General features: G+C 39.8%; 1 protein-coding gene across 2 annotated transcripts in view; it reads left to right on the forward strand.

Annotated features, from left to right (window-relative positions):
* Window positions 1-18,705, forward strand: part of snx2 (sorting nexin 2) — a 36,775-nt gene that overhangs the window by 10,321 nt on the left and 7,749 nt on the right. For both annotated transcript variants that reach the window (XM_034692481.1, XM_034692482.1), the window contains exons 2-12: window positions 95-193; window positions 2,686-2,846; window positions 3,026-3,092; window positions 3,757-3,800; window positions 5,739-5,880; window positions 6,459-6,537; window positions 9,948-10,023; window positions 12,603-12,716; window positions 13,203-13,296; window positions 13,506-13,711; window positions 16,282-16,425. In XM_034692481.1, the coding sequence (XP_034548372.1) occupies window positions 2,820-2,846; window positions 3,026-3,092; window positions 3,757-3,800; window positions 5,739-5,880; window positions 6,459-6,537; window positions 9,948-10,023; window positions 12,603-12,716; window positions 13,203-13,296; window positions 13,506-13,711; window positions 16,282-16,425 (993 nt within the window). In that variant the 5' untranslated portion in view covers window positions 95-193; window positions 2,686-2,819. The remainder of the gene's footprint in view (window positions 1-94; window positions 194-2,685; window positions 2,847-3,025; window positions 3,093-3,756; window positions 3,801-5,738; window positions 5,881-6,458; window positions 6,538-9,947; window positions 10,024-12,602; window positions 12,717-13,202; window positions 13,297-13,505; window positions 13,712-16,281; window positions 16,426-18,705) is intronic.

Below are 18,705 nucleotides of genomic sequence, written 5' to 3' on the forward strand. Positions count from 1 at the left end.
TGTGTGTGTGTGTGTGTGTGTGTGTGTGTGTGTGTGTGTGGTGTGTGGTGTGTGTGTGGTGTGTGTGTGTGTGTGTGTGTGTGTCTGTCTACAGTCAGAACAGCCAGTCTACCAGCTCAAGACATCAGTACCAACTCAAACGGGCCCAAACCAGATGCACTTGTTCACCGATGACCAGAAGACCTGTTTGCAGGTACACACACACACACACACACCACACACACACACCACACACACATGCACACACACTGTTTCCTCTCTTTCTTTGCCCCCCAGCTGTTATATTTCTCCTCATCTAAAACTAAAGAGAAGCCACTGATCAGCTGATTTTACCTCCAGCCCCCCATCCTCTGATCAGGTAACAAGTCAGTCTATTTGTTTGGGATCCTAGACCGGCCAATCAGACGTGAGGGGCGGAGCTTGGATCCTGCACCTGGTTGTTCTGGAGTTAGACAGAAGTCACCTTGCAGAGGGACGTACTGCACCTTTAATTTCAACCTTCCGTCTGTCAGTCAGAGTCGATGCTCATCAGCTGTAACTCGAGTTTCTGCTGCAGACTCAGAGAAGATTAAATCGTCATTTTACGATCCTCGCTGTCGTTCAGCTTCAGACTGATATCACAGGAAGTGATCAGGATTAGTTTCTTTAAGTTACTGAACGCGTCTGATGCCCAGAGAGGTAAGAACAGAGTCTGAGGCTGAGGGTCTTTATCACCAGGAGGGGACCCAGTCACTGTCAGGACCCAGTCACTGTCAGGACCCTGTCACTGTCAGGACCCTGTCACTGTTAGGACCCTGTCACTGTCAGGACCCAGTCACTGTCAGGACCCAGTCACTGTCAGGAGAATAAGGAAAGCTCTTTATGAGTCCAATAAATGTTAATGCATTATTATAATCATTGATTTAACAAAATATATTTATCTTAATTATTTACTTATTTTATTATTTAATTTATCTGATTATCTTAACTTTGACTGACTTTTAATTTTGCTTTCCACCCTTACTTATTTTATTTATTTTACTGTATTATTTTATGATTTAACTTTATTTATTTTATTGATTTAACTTTATTATTTTAATGATTTTACTGTATTTATTTTATTGATTTAACTTTATTTATTTTAATGATTTGACTTTGTTTATTTCATTGATTTTACTATATTTATTTATTTACATTACTATATTTATTTTATTGATTCTTCTATTTTTATTTTATTGATTGATTGAACTTAAATCAACTTATTTTATTTTTCAAGTATTTCTATATAAAGTTGAGTTGAGTTAAAGTTGTTCAGCTATAAATTTAAATATAAAGATAATTATTATTATTGCCATTTTAACAAATGTGTTAAAAAATTAACAAGTCTTAGTTGGGGATTTTTTAAATCTTTTTCTAAATTAGAAAAAAAAAATATATAGAGTCCAGCATACACATACACACATATCTATCTGTACATGCATACATATAAACATATAAACATGCATACACATATATTTTGGCCATTCCATCAGAAATAACTGTGTGTTCAATCAACATAAAAATGAATGCATTGGAAAGCCTTTATTCAACATTCAGTCAAATAAAACATGCAGATTGCATGTAAAATACTTTTATTGCACAGTCAAAAATGTTAAAATGTGTGGTAGATATTATATCATGTGCAGTAAAAGTGTAAACAGCTGGTAGATAATTTAAATTAAATGGTTAAAAAAATTAATTGCACAGTAAAAATAATACATTGCATGGTAGATAATGGAAAAAGCACAATTAAAAATACTGCAAAAAAAGTAAAGTGCATGGTAATACATTTTTTGCACGATGATGTCACTTAATATTTCATGCTCAGAGCTCACACTGCTCTGTAGATCATAAATAATGCATGCTCCATAATGTGAGTTACTCAGAGTGAGAAAGAAATGTGATTATCAAACAATGAGAAGGAGCGGATTATAGGAGGGGTGGAATGTGTGTGTGTGTGTGTGTGTGTGTGTGTGTGTGTGTGTGTGTGTGTGTGTGTGTGTGTGTGTTGGTTTGGGGGTAGTAGCTGTGTATATTTGAGCTCAGCTTGGTTATGGCTCTGGGGGAGAAACGGTCTTTTCTGTGTTTGTCTTCGATCAGGTGAACCTGTAGAGTCTGCCAGAGGGCGGCAGGTCAAACAGATGACGTGCAGGATGAGAGCCGACGATCACAGAGAGTTATATCTGAGGAATTACTGGAGTTTGGAGGATTTAGGAAGAAGTTAGAAAGACATTCCTCCAACTTCTAGTCATTAAAAGTTCTGATTTCAGCCGGATAAAGCTGCAGTTGGTGATTTTCGTTGAAGGTTTTTTGTCTCACTAAGAACACTGACGTTAAATCTCACTGTTGGCTCAAATAAGAAGAGATGAACTGAGTAAAAGTGATAAACTATGTGCAACAAATCAGATGCATGCTGTTGTTAAACTGCATTTCTTCTGCACAGCATGTATCTGAGTTGGTAGAGCATGCACCCCATGTACGGAGGCTGCAGGCTGCACTTTCTCTCAAACCAAATAAACTCTGTTCTGTGTTTTTCAGCCTGTTTGTGCAAACTTTATATTAATCCCAGAGTACAAAACATCAGTTTGCATGAAACATAAATTCTGTTGCACATTCGTTACACCTCCATGCTAACTCAGGAGTCGTGTTCTGTCTGTTTCTCCGTAGAGGCCACAGAGGAGGTGTCGTTGGACAGTCCAGAGAGAGACGTCCTGCTGTCTGACGGCCCGTCGCCCGCCATCACCCCCATCACTCCTCCCATCTCTGTCATCACTCCTCGCATAGGCCACGCCCACGACGACATGTTCACACACTCCTCCTTCGACGAGGTAACACACACCACTCTCACGCAGCACCTTGAGTCGGCGTGTTCCAGACTTTTTGAGCTCCCGGTCTATTTCCACGACATTTTGAATCTCGTCGTTCAGCTTCTTGTTTTCTCTGAGCTTCAGGAGAAAGTTCTGGAAAGTATTCGGAGCCTGCTTTAAGCTATTTGTTCCTGTTTTAGATCGAAGAGGAGGAGGGCGGAGACTCAATCGACATGCACATATCCGTGTCCGACCCCGAGAAAGTTGGTGAGTGTACCTTTCTTTAAGATTTCACTTTGAATCGTGGATTTGCAGAACAATATTTCAAGTTTTCCTTCTTTCTCAGGGGTTTTGTGTTTCTGCAAACTAAGACTACATTTCCCATCAGCCCCCTCTGTGAATATAACAGCTTCTTCCAAACTCTAAAAAGCAGAGCAGGCCTTCCTCTGTCATGAGCCTTTATTTCTGTGCTAATGTATTATTAATGCCACAGCCCCTGCAGCCCCTCCAGCTCCCCCTGCAGGCTCTCACCTGTCATTACAGCCTCTATACAGAAACAGCCTCCAACAAAACAAACAACGTGAGGATTAAGTAGCCGTAAAAAAAGCAACACAGAGTTTGCTCTGAGTGGAAGTGAAATGTGAGCCGAGTGTTGTGAGTGCAGGACGGCGGTTCATATCTGATGCTGTCGGTCCCTCTGTGTAAACACGACCAGCTCTTAAAGATACAGTAAATAAAAGTGTCGTAATAACGCCGAGCGAGGAAACATCAGGAACCAGCTGAACCAGTCTGAGATCTCAAGAGTTACAAGCTCCAGTTCTTCTGTTTGTCTGTTTGGAAGAATTAAACTGTTCAAACATGGAGACGCTCATGTGACTGTGTGTGTGTTTGTGTGTGTGTGTGTGTGTGTGTGTGTGTGTGTGTGTTTTAGGCGATGGGATGAACGCGTACATGGCCTACAAAGTGACGACCAAGGTGAGATTTTCATCAGACCTTATTTTTAATTTTTGGTGTAGCTGTTTTATTCTCTGGAAATCAAAACAGACATTTCTGTGAGGATGATGCAAACTAACAGAGGTGGATGTAGCGTCAAGTTGCATTCTCTCTAATGTCCAGCAGGGGGCCCTCTGCTCCTTTTTCTAAGCGGTCCAAGAGGCTGAATCACTAAAGCCTGGTTTATACCCTGTGTCTAATCGCCCGTACGCACACCTCCTCCAAAATGTAACTACATCGAATCAACGCGGATTGCAAGCCCTGTGATTGGTCCGCTCCACGGCGTCGTATTTCCTGCATTCACAGGAACAAACAGCAAACATGTATCAGCTGTAAATTAACAGAGAGACCACACTGCCCTCTGGTGTTTCTGCAGAGTATTGCTTGCACAAGTACATTATTTGGTGCTCACGTCCGAGTCTGCAGAAGAAGAAATCAGGCTTCAGAATGGATTGCGGTCGCTAATATCACCATGAATGAGCTCTGTCTTACTGTCCAGTTCACAAAACATGTCGCCCTTAAAATACTTGAAGTGCTAATAGCTCGGTCGTTTTGCAACTGATCGTCAGGACAAGCTGTTAGCATCTTCACTCTCTGCTGTGCACTTCTATTAATGCATTGATCATTTGATTCATGAGGGATACGATACAAATTCAGGATTTTTAACTCAACTCAACTTTATTTATGTATTGCCTTTCATACAGAGAAGCATGCAACCCAAAGTGCTTCACAAAAGAACAGAGAAACAGAAAACAGCAGAGATAGGTAAAACAATAAAATACATAATCAGAAAAAATACTCTAAAATAGAATAAAATCAATACAATAAAATTAGTAAAATAAGTGAAGATAGAAAGCAATATTTAAAGATCAGTTAAAGTAAAAAAGATCAGATAGATACAATAAATAACTAAGATAAACAAGTGTTGTTAAAACGATGATTCTTCCTTGGATCCGTCATCGGGGGCTTCAAACCGTCTCCACACTGGACTGATTTAACTCTCACTGTGACGATACAGAGGTTTCATGTAGAGATGCATTATTTTAAAGTCATCCAAAGAAGGAATTGGTTGGGGCGTCTTTCTACGGAAAGTTTGAGGTGCAACATCCCACAGTCCTTATAAATTCTGCGGCGCATTTACCGCCAACTCTAGCACCGATGTTTGTGAATTAGACGTCTTCCACTGTGAGGTTAATTTGCATCAAAGGAGGCCTTTTTCACCCCAAATGAATGCATGATGGTGCATTTAAACATATGCAAACAGCAGCAGCGCACAGTGACGCTGTTTGTTCTACAGCGCAGTTCGTGGTGCATTTAACACTTCGTAGATCAGACGTTCTTTTTGACTCGTTTTCAAATGTCTTCTTAGGGAACATTTTCCTCTTGAGGTTTTAGTCTCAGTCTCAATCCAGCGTGATGATTCAAATAATGCTCCCATTAAGAGTCAAACAGAAACCAGAAACCGGGCGCATTTAGGCGGTGCAATTTCTACGTGGGATATATCGCCTGTTTCCGATCACACTACATTCTCTGCAGGAAACTACGGAGACTCAGAGCATCTTATTGGAGGAGCGGATGAATGTCGAGCAGTAATTGATCAAAATAAGAGACGGAAATATGATGCAACCCAGCCGACCAATCACAGAGCTCGCAGTCTGCGCCGTTTCAACTTGTAGTTACATTTATAAGGAGGTGCACATCAGGCTGCGTGGACGTACGGTGAAGATTCAAAGCTGAAGTGTAAACCAGGCTGAACTGTGAGTTAGGGATGCATCTTGCAAATCGTGCACGCCACCTCATCGCCCAAATATGGTCGCTTCTGGCTCCAAAACTACAAAGATGGCGCCCGTTTGTGCACATGCATCATAACAACTATTTGACTCTCTCTCTCTCTTTTCTCTCTCTCTCTCTCTCGTCCAGACGTCTCTGTCTCTCTTTAAGTCTGACGAGTTCTCAGTAAAAAGGCGTTTCAGTGACTTCCTCGGCCTGCACAGCAAACTGGCCTCCAAGTATCTGCACATAGGCTACATCGTCCCTCCGGCACCGGAGAAAAGCATTGTGGGTAAGTAAAGCTCCTGCCGTGTATCGCCTTTAAACTTCACAGACGAGGCGTTCACTTCACGTGACTTTACAAATCAAGGTTTTGACACACAAAGCTGAAATAAGTCGTCCAGTAACCACCAATAATCTGAAAATACTCCCGTAATGCTGAGAGTAATTCTGACGTGTGCGTCACCTCAGACTTTGACTCATTGTGAAAACATTTCTCACAGTTTTCAGAATATTTAGAATCCAAACATTCACCGGATTAGTGGGGGAAGTAATCAGCTGATTAATCCAGGAAGTAATCTGTAGATGCAGAGAAGTTGAAACGAGTTCAGCTTGATTTAAAGTTGATGCGTGAGTCTCCTTCTCTGCAGAGGATGAAGAAGGTTAGAGGAGCTGAACTCTTCTTCCTCACCTGTTTAGGAAACAAACAGATAAACATGAAGACGTGTTTGTTCAGGATCCTCAGAGTTTGCTCGCCGTCGGCGTCGACGCATCGTCTCTTCCTGTGTTTGTTATGTTGATCGCTCGCCTCGGTTTCTGTCACGAGTGTGGATCAGTTATGTTGATGAGCGTCTGTTTCCTCGCCTGCAGGGATGACGAAGGTGAAGGTGGGGAAGGAGGACCCGTCGTCCAATGACTTTGTGGAGAAGAGGAGGTCGGCGCTCGAGAGGTAAAGGAATCATCTGATGAAGTTTGGTCAGAGATGCATCATCGTCTGGGGATTCTGTGGTGCATTCAAGGACACTGGGACATTTAAGAGTTGAAATCAGATATTGGAAAGCTGTGAATCTAAAAATGAGGGTTTGAGTGAAAAAGATACAAATCAGCCAAAAGGTTAGATTACCTGCTACGTCCACAGGGGGCGCCAAATCTTTACACATACAGCAGCTTGTCCCGCCCCGCCTCCAACTGTTTCTCTTTTCAGTTTCTGTTTAATATTTTTATGATATTCATCAACTTCATGTTTTATAAAGTCACCCAATAAGAGAGCGATAAGATTTTCTAAAACACAGATAATACAGAAAAAGGCTTATTATTGAGGATAGGCCAAAAAAACAAAACAAAATAAAATTCAAACATCTTTTAAAATCAATCAATCAAACTTTATTTATAAACCCTTTTCATACAATGACATTGTAACACAAAGTGCTGAACATGAAAACAACTTAAAATAGAATAAATTAAGAAGAAGATATAAATATAAAAAAATATATATATAGAAATAAAAATAAAAAGACCCCCCCCCATTCTAATCCCAACCCCAGCCCTGAACCCAAACCCACCCCCCATAGGTTAAGACCACAATATTTGCAACAATAATAATAAAAACAATGAAAATAAAATAAATAAATAAATGAAAAATCAAAAAGAAGTTGCTGAATGAACCGAGGAACGGTCTCATGATATCTTAATGAGGAAACATAAGATGTTAAAACTCAACACATGGGGCGCTGGTGGTCTAGCGGTCTAAGCGCCCCACATACAGAGGCTACAGTCCTCGTCGCAGGGGTCGCCGGTTCGATTCCCGGCCGGTCGACCATTTCCTGCATGTCTTCCCTCTCTCTCTACTCCCCACATTTCCTGTCTCTCTTCAGCTGTCCTATCAAATAAAGGCAAAAATGCCAAAAATATAACTTTAAAAAAAAAACTCAACACAGGAAATTAAACTCACCAAAATAAAATGCATTTCTAAGATAATAAAACACTAAAATATTAAACCATTAAAAGAAAATAAGATGCTTTACTTAAAATAAATTAAATTAAATTGACATCTTAAATCTCTTAATCTCAAAATTGTGAGAAAAAAATTTGAATTAAATTAAAAATGTCTGAATTTTCTTTTCTTTTTTTTTTTTTTTTTTTTCTTCCTCTTGTCTGCATATATATTTCTGGTTTGTGTCATGTTTGTCACAAACTGTCAAATATTCATGCAATTTATTCTTGCAGCAAAAGAAAAGAAAGAAAAACCTTTTTGTTCTGTGCTTGTGACTGTGTGCATGCAACCATCACCATCCCTCTTAGAACTCTGGCCTCTCTTTTATTGGCAGCTAATATCATGTTCTGTAAAAGAGGGCGTGCACACATAGGTGGACCAAATAAAATAAAAAAAATAAGAGAAAGTGAAAGAAAGATTACATAGGGATATACAAAGGGACAGGGAGAGAGAAGGAGAGAGAGACCTAACACACTTAGATGGAGAGGGACCATCTCACCATGATGCCAAAAAAAAAAATCCGTGGGGTGATACTAATGATTAAGCAACCCTTAGAACCCCTTGAATTTTCTTTTCTGATCTAACCCCAGAAAAAAAAATAATTTCGCCCTCTTTTGTCGCCGTTGGGTAAAACTCCACGTTGGTGTCTCTGTAAGATTATAATATCATCAATCAATCTTTATTTGTATAGCGCCAAATCACAACAAACGTTATCTCAAGACGCTTTTACAAACATAGGAGGTCTAGACCACTCTATGTCAAATTATGAACAGAGACCCAACACCAAGACAGGGTAAGACTCAGTCTGACCCCACCTTAATCCATCATGAGCATTGCACCTCACAGTATTTAACTAGTTACAGTGGAGAGGAAAAACTTCCTTTTAACAGGCAGAAACCTCCAGCAGGACCAGACTCATGTTAGACAGCCATCATGCCTCGACTGAGTTGGGTCTGGAAAGACAGATAGAGGGGAGTAAGAGAGAGAAGTGATAGTGATGAGACGAGTCGTAGAAGCTGTTGCCGCTGGAGTCCAGCACGTCCGTATCAGCTGGAGTCCAGATAATACACTTTACATTAGAAACACAGTCTTACTAAAATAGAAACAAGAGCTGAAAACAGATAAAACAACGAGAACAGCTGATTTATGTTTTTAAAAAGTAATGAGAGTCTTTAAACTTTAAACTTCATCAGCTGTTATTTATTTATTTACAAATCTGCAGCTTCTCCTGTTATGATCAATACTTTGCTGTGGGCGGGGCTGACATTCTGCTGCCCTTTAATGATGGCGTTTGATTGACAGGAAGGTCAGCCAGTGACAGCTGATGGAGCTCAGAGCTGCAGAACTCCACGCTGATGGACGGACGATAAAACATTAATTATTATTATTATTATTAAATATTTGAATCCCTTAAATCAGAACTTACTAAAGTGTTAGCATCAGTTTTCACAAAGTTTTCATGTTCGTCACTTTAAGTGTTCATTTTTAATAAAAGTGAATTTGTAAGGAATAAAGCCGAGGGAGGAACTACAACTCAATAATATTTATTAAAAAAAATCATTAAGAAACTTTAACCCAAACATAAATATTAAAGACAAAAAATATAATATTTGGCTCTAAAAAAAATCTTATTTTTATATTTTTGTTTTAATAACAATTTGAATACACTTTTGTGTTTTTGGGGGAATTTTTTTGTAAGCAAAATTTTTATTTTTGTATTTTTTACCCAAAAAATAAAGTTTTTTTGTTTTTTTATTACTTTATTGCAGGGAAAACAATTGCAACGTTCCAGATCACTGTACTTTCAAGTACATTGCATTTTTTTTTTTCAATATTTTTCCATATATTTAATGAAAAATGACATAAAAATAAAATAACCCAAACTCAACACAACAATAAACAAAATAACACAGTACAAGAAAATAATAATAACAATAACAACAATAATAAAATGAAATAAAATAAAATAAAATGGAATAAAATAATAAATAAAATAATAAATAAAATAATAAATAAATAAATAAAATAAAAAAGAGGGTGTGGGTTGGGAGTGGTCTAGTGTGTTTCTGTTCTTGATTTAAGTTTGTGAAGTTGTACAGAAAATAAAGTATTAATAAATAATTGTGACTTTATTCTCTGAACACTCCAGAGATCTCTCTTTCTGTAATTTGTTGCTCTTTTTTTGTATTTTAATAAAAGTTATAATTAAGGAAGTCTGACCCAGAGAACAAGCAAACTTGAAAACATTAAAATAAACATAAACATTGAAGAGACATGTATAAGTTTGAGATAATAAATCAGAATCAGTAGGACTGAAAGACTTTGAGGTTGTAACAGAGTTTAAATCTTTGTTCCTGTGTGTTCAGGTATCTGATGAGGACGGTGAAACATCCCATCCTGCTGAAGGATCCTGACGTCCTTCTGTTCCTGGAGAGCTCAGAGGTAAACAAACAAAGCTCTGGTCACATGTTGTGTCCTCGCTGTAGTTCAGCCTCCCTCCTCTAGCTGGAGCTGTAACAACGCTCTGCAGCTCTACTACCTGGATGTAAAGGAGCACAGGTGATGACGTCATCAGGTAGTGGGCGTGGTTTGTCAGTATGTTGATGTAGTAAATGGAGGTAAAGTTGTATGTAGGCTGTGTCTGGTTAAACTGACATATAACCACTCCACCAGAGACATGAGGAACCAGCACAGGCATGAGGACGCTGACCTGCAGGGGGCGCTAGCTCTGCTGGAGGTAGACTCACTCAGACTCCAGACTCTGTGATCCTGAGTTTAGCCTTGCTGAAGCTTGACTTTTAGTCTTGGACTTCCTTCTTCTCCCATGTGCAGTTTCTTGGATCGGTCAGATATCTCATCTGTGGTTTTTAATTCTTCAATCCAGAGATTCAGACTCACAGACGGTCTGAGTCCTCCTGAACGAGGCCAAAACACCAAACCCACCTCCAAGCCAGGAAAAACCTCTCTCTGCCTTGTCTCATCCCAGCTGTGAAACGTCTCCTGGAGGTCAAACCGGCGAGTCTCCGCCTGCAGCCCGGACTCTAAAAACTGCCTCAGGGTTTAAGGGTCTGCGGCGTTCCCTGTTTCCTCGCTTTATTTTCCACTCAGACTAAATCCTCTGTAACATTTCGTCTTGTTGGATGCAGCTCTCCCTCCTCTTCCTCCTCCTCCTCCTCCTCCTCCTCCTCCTCCTCCTCACTAACCGGAGCTGGGATTGTGTTGGGAGGCGCCGGCAGTTGTTGTGTCCAGAATAAATGGCCTGGTGTCACAGATTGAACAGATGAATCACTCGGACGCCTGACCGAGCGTGTCGGCCGGTCCGGACCGCTTAATGAAACACAACCAGAGGAGGAGGAGGAGGAGGGGGGGCGGTCTGACCAGGTTTCAATTGAAAGCTATTTTAACCCCCGCCTCCTCTCATTTACCCCCGCCCCCCTCCCGTCAGAGAGACCCCCGGGGACAGAGCCGTCCCCTCGCTGCAGCCGCTCCTGTTAAATGAGATTTAGGGGAGGGGGGGTAAACCGGCTCCGGCGTCGGAGGAAAACCCCGAACGTCTGATCAAAAGTAAACTTTCCCAAAATGAAGAGAAATGAGGCTGTTTTCAGACGGACACCCGGACCCCTTCAGACCGACAGGACCGGTCTGAGGTGGTTTTCACACAGAAAGCGGGCGCACTTAGCTGAACGTGGGAGACATTACAATCAGAGAGGAGGAGAGGGGGGGGCGGAGTTTAGGAGAGGAGAGAGGGAAAAACAGAGGAGAGAAAGAAATATGAAAATCAGGGCTGTGACACGATTATTTCAAAATCTTCATTATCTCAATATTAGCATCAGATTAGCTCATAGCTGTTAGCTCAGACTCAAAGTTCTTCATGATATTTTGATTCAGTTTGACTCAAAGTGCAGGTTACTCTGAGAGTTTGTTGTGAAATGTCTCGTTTAAAAGTGTCGTAGAAGGAAGCAGGAAGACACAGCGGCTGCTTCTCTATGGTGGACCTAAAGGGCCAAAACACTACGCATTAAAAAAATGAAATAATACGTTTATTTCTGACATTTATTGCATCATGATTAAAGCGATAATGCTCCAATGAAAATGAAAAAAATAGAGAAAGTAGATAATTTTAAAACTTTAAAAGAGCTGGACTCTTGTGGCCTAGCGGTCTAAGCGTGCCCCCCATATACAAAGGCCATGGCCCTCATCAGAGAGGTCACAGGTTCAGTTCTAGCCTGGACCAGTCACTGCATTTCCTACCCGACTCTCTACTCCCCATACTTCCTGTTTCCCAAAATATAAAATAATAATAAAACTTTAAAAGAGCAAATAAAGAAAAAAGCAACATGATTTTAAATGAGACAAAAATAGTAAAAATTAAAGAAAATTCAGGGTAATGAAAGAAAAAAAAAAAACAAAGAAAAATAACCAAAACATGACAAAACAAAAGGGATGAGTGGAAAAGATTTCAGATACATCAAACTAAATAAAATGAATAAGGATGTTATGATGAATTAAAAATGAACATATATAATATTCCTGTTGAGAATGAGATGTTGAGAAGCAACTAATCAGAACACAATTTATCAAACACAGCTAAACTCAGGTTCACAGAGTCTGCAGGTCAGACCGGTTCACTGAGTGAGTCTACCTCCAGCAGAGCTAGCTCTGTCTGCAGGTCAGCGTCCTCATGCCTGAGCTGGTTCCTCATGTCTCTGGTGGAGTGGTTATATGTCAGTTTAACCAGACACAGCCTACATACAACTTTACCTCCATTTACTAGATCAACATACTGACAAACCACACCCACTACCTGATGACATCATCACCTGTGCCTCTTTACATCCAGGTTGTAATACGCTCGTCTCTACTTCCTGTGTTCTGATATCAGGAGGTCTACGAGATTTCACTTCAGTCACTCTTCTTTTGATTTTAAAGAACAGATTTTTTTCCTCAGTGTTTGGTCTCATTCTCTTTGTTTGTTTGTTTGTTTGTTTGTTTGTTTGTTTGTTTGTTTGTTTGTTGTCCAGTTGCCGCGTGCCGTCAGCACTCAGGCTCTGAGCAGCGCCGGGCTCCTCCGGATGGTCAACAAGGCCGCCGACGCCGTCAACAAGATGACCATCAAGATGAACGAGTCTGACGCTGTGAGTGAACGAGGGAGGAGAGGAGGGAAGGGAGCAAAGGAGAAGAAACAAAAGGGGTTTTAGTACGGCGGGAGGAAGCAAGGGTGCAGGAAAGGAAGGAAGTTAGGGAAGAAGTTAAACAAAGCAGGGAGGTGGTGCTGTGGGAAACTGTGGAGCAGTTAGGAAGGAAGGGAAGGGAGATGAAATAAAGGAATTAAGAGGACAGAAAAGGAAAAAAAGATGAGGAGTAAGGAAGCAGATAAAACACTGGAAGTAAGGGGGCAGGAAGTTAGGAAAGGATAAAAATGAGGCACTAGGAAGGATGAAAATCAAAACAAGGAAAGAGGAATTCATGGAGGAAGCAAGGGGAGAAGAAAAGGAGAGAACTAAAGTGAGAAAAGATTATTGTGGTAATTATAGATGTATGTGTTTGTGTTAACGTGTGTGTGTGTGTGTGTGTGTGTGTGTGTGTGTGTGTGTGTGTGTGTGTGTGTGTGTGTGTTTCAGTGGTTCGAGGAGAAGCAGCAGCATTTTGAGAATCTGGACGTTCAGCTGAGGAAGCTTCATATCAGCGTGGAGTCTCTGGTCTGTCACAGGAAAGGTGGGTCTGTGAGGCTAGCACCCCTAGTGGTTCCTTCTGGAACTGCAGGACGCTGCGTATGTTTACAGTCAGATCCAGAATATAATAATCCGGTCTCTTTATTTAAAGTTGTCCAGAGAAAGAGGTTGAAACTGTGTTCATCAATGTGCAGTCTGTGTGCAGACGTGTAGCTCTTCATAGAACGTATGCTAACCTCGTCTCCTCCGCAGAGCTGTCAGTGAACACGGCGCAGTTCGCCAAGTCGGCGGCCATGTTGGGGAACAGCGAGGACCACACGGCTCTGTCCCGCGCTCTGTCCCAGCTGGCCGAGGTGGAGGAGAAGATCGACCAGCTGCACCAGGACCAGGCCAACGCGGACTTCCACCTGTTCTCTGAGTTACTGGGCGACTACGTCCGCCTCATCACCGCCGTCAAGGTACGAAGGAGTCTCCTGACTCGCGCTCTGAGCTAACCTCGGTTTAATGTTAAAGCTCAGATACTAACTCTGCTGATCCACATGCTGTCTGAGCTGCTGGACCACAAACACCTGGGTCCAGGTAGGAACCAGACCGAGGAGTAGAGAGAGTCAGAGTAGAGGTAGAGAGTAGAGTCAGAGTAGAGGCTGTAGAGCGTTGTGTGTTTTTTATGTAGAGCCACAGTCTGTGTGTGTCGCTTCAGATTAGCATGTTTCTTATTTTAGTTTCTGATGAGTACGTTTAATGTCAGTTAGCACGGTCACACTTTAAACTGGAACACCGGTGGAGTTTTGGAAAGCGCTTAAGCTAGCTTCCTGCTGTCGGCTCTGTGTGCCTTTAAGAAATATCAATAATTGATTTAATTAATCAGAAGATCTGACGTTAGTGAAGATGTTCTTGACTTTGAGAACTTGTGTGGTTTGGATTTTTACTTCTCTTTATTTAGTTTCCAGCTCATTTCTTAGCGACTCATTCGTTAATGAAAATAAATTCACGATGGAGCTCTTTTTAATTAAATTTATAAATAAATACATTAAATGTCTGATTGGATTGACTTTATATGGATCATGACTTTTGAATATAATAAAATCAGGATTTACAATAGCTCTAAATTAGATATGACATACTTTGTCCACAGGAGGGCGCCAGAATCCACACAGACTGAAAGATCCTGACTGATGCTTTAAATCAGATCTTTTATTTTGAAGTTATTTGGTTCTTTTATCACTAGAGACATTTTTTTAAATGTATTTAAACAATTCTAATGTCTGCTTTAACTCCTCTGTTATAACACTGCTACAGCAAATAAAAAAGCAGCATGAATTAATATTCCTTAAAATTAAAGGCTCGTTATTATAATGCTGTTATTAGCAGAATGCAATATTTACAAAACAGCTCTAATGTTCAAACATATTTTTATGTGTTTTAAACAGAGTTTTATATGCAAAAAAATATATACAAAAAATAAATACAATTTAATTAATAATAAAAAAAAATACTAATCATAATGATAATATAATAAAACTAGAAATAATAATAGTAAAAATAATAATAATAATGATGATAATGACAATAATTATAATTATAAGGATACAAATATTAATATTAATAACAAAAATAATATAAATAATAATAATAATAATAATGACAATAATGAAATAATAATATTAATAATAAGAGTAATTCTAATAATCATAAATAATAATGATACACACAAAACTTTGAATTAAAAAATAGAAATACAAAAATTAAACTAATAAAAATGATAAAAAAAAATATAAAACAGATATGAAAAGGAGAGTAAGAATGTATGCATACACACTAGATAAACATACATATCTAAGGGTTCAGATTTTGCCCGGCATGTCCTCCATAGTGGACGGATCTCGGTGACGTTCCTCAGATGTGTTGAGTGCTGTAGTCGTCTCACAGTGAGGAGTGGTGATGGTTTTAATCAATCAATCAATCAATCAATCTTTATTTGTATCGCGCCAAATCACAACAAACGTTATCTCAAGACGCTTTTACAAACAGAGCAGGTCTAGACCACTCTATGTCAAATTATGAACAGAGACCCAACACCAAGACAGGATAAGACTCAGTCTGACCCCACCTTAATCCATCATGAGCATTACACCTCACAGTATTTAGCTAGTTACAGTGGTGAGGACAAACTTCCTTTTAACAGGCAGAAACCTCCAGCAGGACCAGACTCATGTTAGACAGCCATCATGCCTCGACTGAGTTGGGTCTGGAAAGACAGATAGAGGGGAGTAAGAGAGAGAGGTGATAGTGATGAGACGAGTCGTAGAAGCTGTTGCCGCTGGAGTCCAGATCGTCCGTCAGCAGGAGGACGTCTACGGCAGCTCAGAGGAATCTACGAGACAATGGAGCTCAGGGACTCCAGAAAGGTACTATGGTTAGTAACTTTAATGGGACAGGCAGAGTTAAAGTAAGTGATGAAGGGGGTTGGGGGGAAGAGGGTGAGCTAGGATCCCAGTGTGTCAGTGTGCCAGTTCCCCCGGCAGTCTAGGCCTATAGCAGCATGACAAAAGCTGGTCCAAGCCTGATCCAGCTCTAACTATAAGCTTTATCAAAAAGGAAAGTTTTAAGTCTACTCTTAAAAGTGGAGAGGGTGTCTGCCTCCCGGACCCTGACTGGTAGATGATTCCAAAGGAGAGGGGCCTGATAACTGAAGGTTCTACCTCCCATACTACTTTTAGAGATTTTAGGTACGACTAGCAAGCCTGCATGTTGGGAGAGTAGAGTTCTAGAGGGGTAATAGGGCACGATGAGCTCTTTAAGATATGAGGGTGCCTGATTTTTAAGAGCTTTGTAGGTTAAAAGAAGGATTTTAAATTCTATTCTACATTTTATTGGGAGTCAGTGTAGAGAAGCTAACACTGGAGAAATGTGCTCCCTCTTCCTAGTTTTAGTCAATACTCGAGCTGCGGCGTTTTGAACTTTTTTAATGCAGTAAGATGTTCCTGTTGATTTACTTATTCATCTTATGACTGTGTGTTTCCTTCAGGGCGTGTTTGACCACCGTATGAAGACGTGGCAGAAGTGGCAGGACAGTCAGATGCTCCTGCAGAAGAAACGAGAAGCCGAAGCCAAACTGCAAAACACCAACAAACCGGACAAACTGCAGCAGGCCAAAGACGAGATCAAAGAGGTGAGACCAAGAAACCATGATCACGACATCAGAAAGAAACATTACAGCTCACAGATTCAATATGAAATAGATTAAAACAGACACTTCTTCAAAAAATGAAAGTAGGTCTGAGTTAGAAAGAGGAGCAAGCCACACCAGAACACCTGTAGATGTTTAAAGACGTTCTGACTTCCTGAATGTGTCGCCTCATGTCTGGTGGTTGATCTGGATTTAAATGAGAGCCTTAAAACACACTCCTCCTGATATCCACGCTTCTCAGAGGCTCTGCTTCCACGTGGTCGTTCTCTGCATCCTCAGCTGTTTGGCTGCTTTGCTTGGTAATCAGTTTATTTTGTCATTAAATATCTAAACTGGCTGAAGGCAGAAGTAAAAAGTGTGTCAAAGAAATATTAAATTCAACCTGACAAAGTGCATTTGATGCTCCAGTTGATGCTTCTGTCTTTACCTGCCACACAGATATGAAAACATCATCAGAACATGATTCATCCTGCCGTTATTTATCATTTTATTAAAGTAGATTTTTATTTCCTGTCTGAGTTGAATCGCTGAAAGTGGAGCTGTGTTTAATGAAAGGATGCTCCCAGGGTTCTCTCTCCCCTCTCTGAAGGCTGCTGGTGTGTGCAGTCAGAGAAAACGAGCGCACCTCCACGGCTCAGTCATGTGAAAACTTTTTTTTTTTTGAACACAAATCTTGTTTTCTCTCCGAGTCTGCAGACAAACTCCGAACGACAAACAAGAGCAGCAGAGAGCAGAAAAGTACTTTATTAGAGCGTCTGTTGAAGCTGTCACCACACAAATTCATCCTCTCTGTCAGGATCTCTCACACACACACACACACACACACACTCACACACACACACACTCTCTCACGGCGTGGTCGGGGGTCTGGTGTTAGAGCCGAGGAGCTGTCAGATGTGTTGGGGGGAGGGAGGGAGGACGGGGGAGTTTTGGGGGAGGCTGTCAGGAGCCGCAGACGAGGACAGATCGCAGTAGAGTTACAACCAACATTTATTTGGAGCCGATGAGAGTTTTGCCGCCTGTCAGGAGTCCGAGTTTCAGTTTGAGTTTCAGTTTGACATCAGCAACAGAAAACACACAGCGGCTTTTTCTGCAGCCAAAAAACAGAGGAGCGAGTTTTACTTCACACGGCTGCAGCTGACGGTGAGGAAACCTGCAGAGGGAACGATACAAACACAGATTAACAGATTAATATGGTCTGTTAAATCAAGAGGAGAAGCGGTTTGTCAAGATTAAATTCAATATTTAATCATTTAATTTAAGTAAAGACAAATAAAATAACTCACACACAGTGTAATGCAATAATTAGAGGTGTGAAAAAATATCAATACAGCAATATATCAAGATACTTTGACCTCCAATATGATATCTACATTTCAACTCTTAATATTGATATTTTTGTAATAATAAAAAAATCACATTTTAGCTGAGTTGGAACTTAAATGCAACTTCAGTATTTCAAAAACAATAAAGTGGAAAAGTTTTCAATCAAAAAGTTTTGACTTAATTTGTCCTTTTAATTTTATGCATCCTGAGGTTCTTGGCAATACTCCCCCCTAATGTTAGAATGATAATAAAACCTCAAAAAACAAAGTTAAAAAGACACAATTTAATTAAATGTAGACGAAGCATTTTGAAGAAGCTGCTTGATAAAAATATGAAAATGTTAAAATCACATTTTAACATTTTTTTGGTTGATTTTGTCGTCAAATGGAACAAACTTTGGTCAATATTTTATTCACAAACTTCAATATGCTTTAATGAATTATACTGAAAAATATTTAAATCGTCTGAAACAATTTTTTCTTTCTCGCAGATTAAATATTTTTCATATATTTCTCAATTTTTTTCATCTGCATAACAAATTTAAAAATTTAATTTCCTTAAATGTTGAACCCAACTTTAAAGCTTCTGCTGCAAAAAACTCAAAACTACAAACAAATTTTTTTTTTTTATTTCTTGCCAAAATATTTTAGTTCTCTTATTGAAATTCACATTCACCTGATAAACCAGATAAATGTCTTATTTTAAAATAGTAAAAGCTTAAAATTAAACCTGGGTTATTTGTAAAGGTTGAATAAATCTGTCAGTGAGGGAAGAAATGTTAAATTGTGAAGCTTTAAAAAAAAATTATTATTATTTCTACAAACGTCAACATTTTTTTTTTAACTTACTGGCAGATTTTTCTACTTAGTGAAAATTATTCAGGTTTCATATTTGGCTTAAAACATTCTTAATATAATTATTTTTCATTATATGATA

Source organism: Notolabrus celidotus, chromosome 9, assembly GCF_009762535.1.
Source record: "Notolabrus celidotus isolate fNotCel1 chromosome 9, fNotCel1.pri, whole genome shotgun sequence".
NCBI lineage: Eukaryota > Metazoa > Chordata > Actinopteri > Labriformes > Labridae > Notolabrus > Notolabrus celidotus.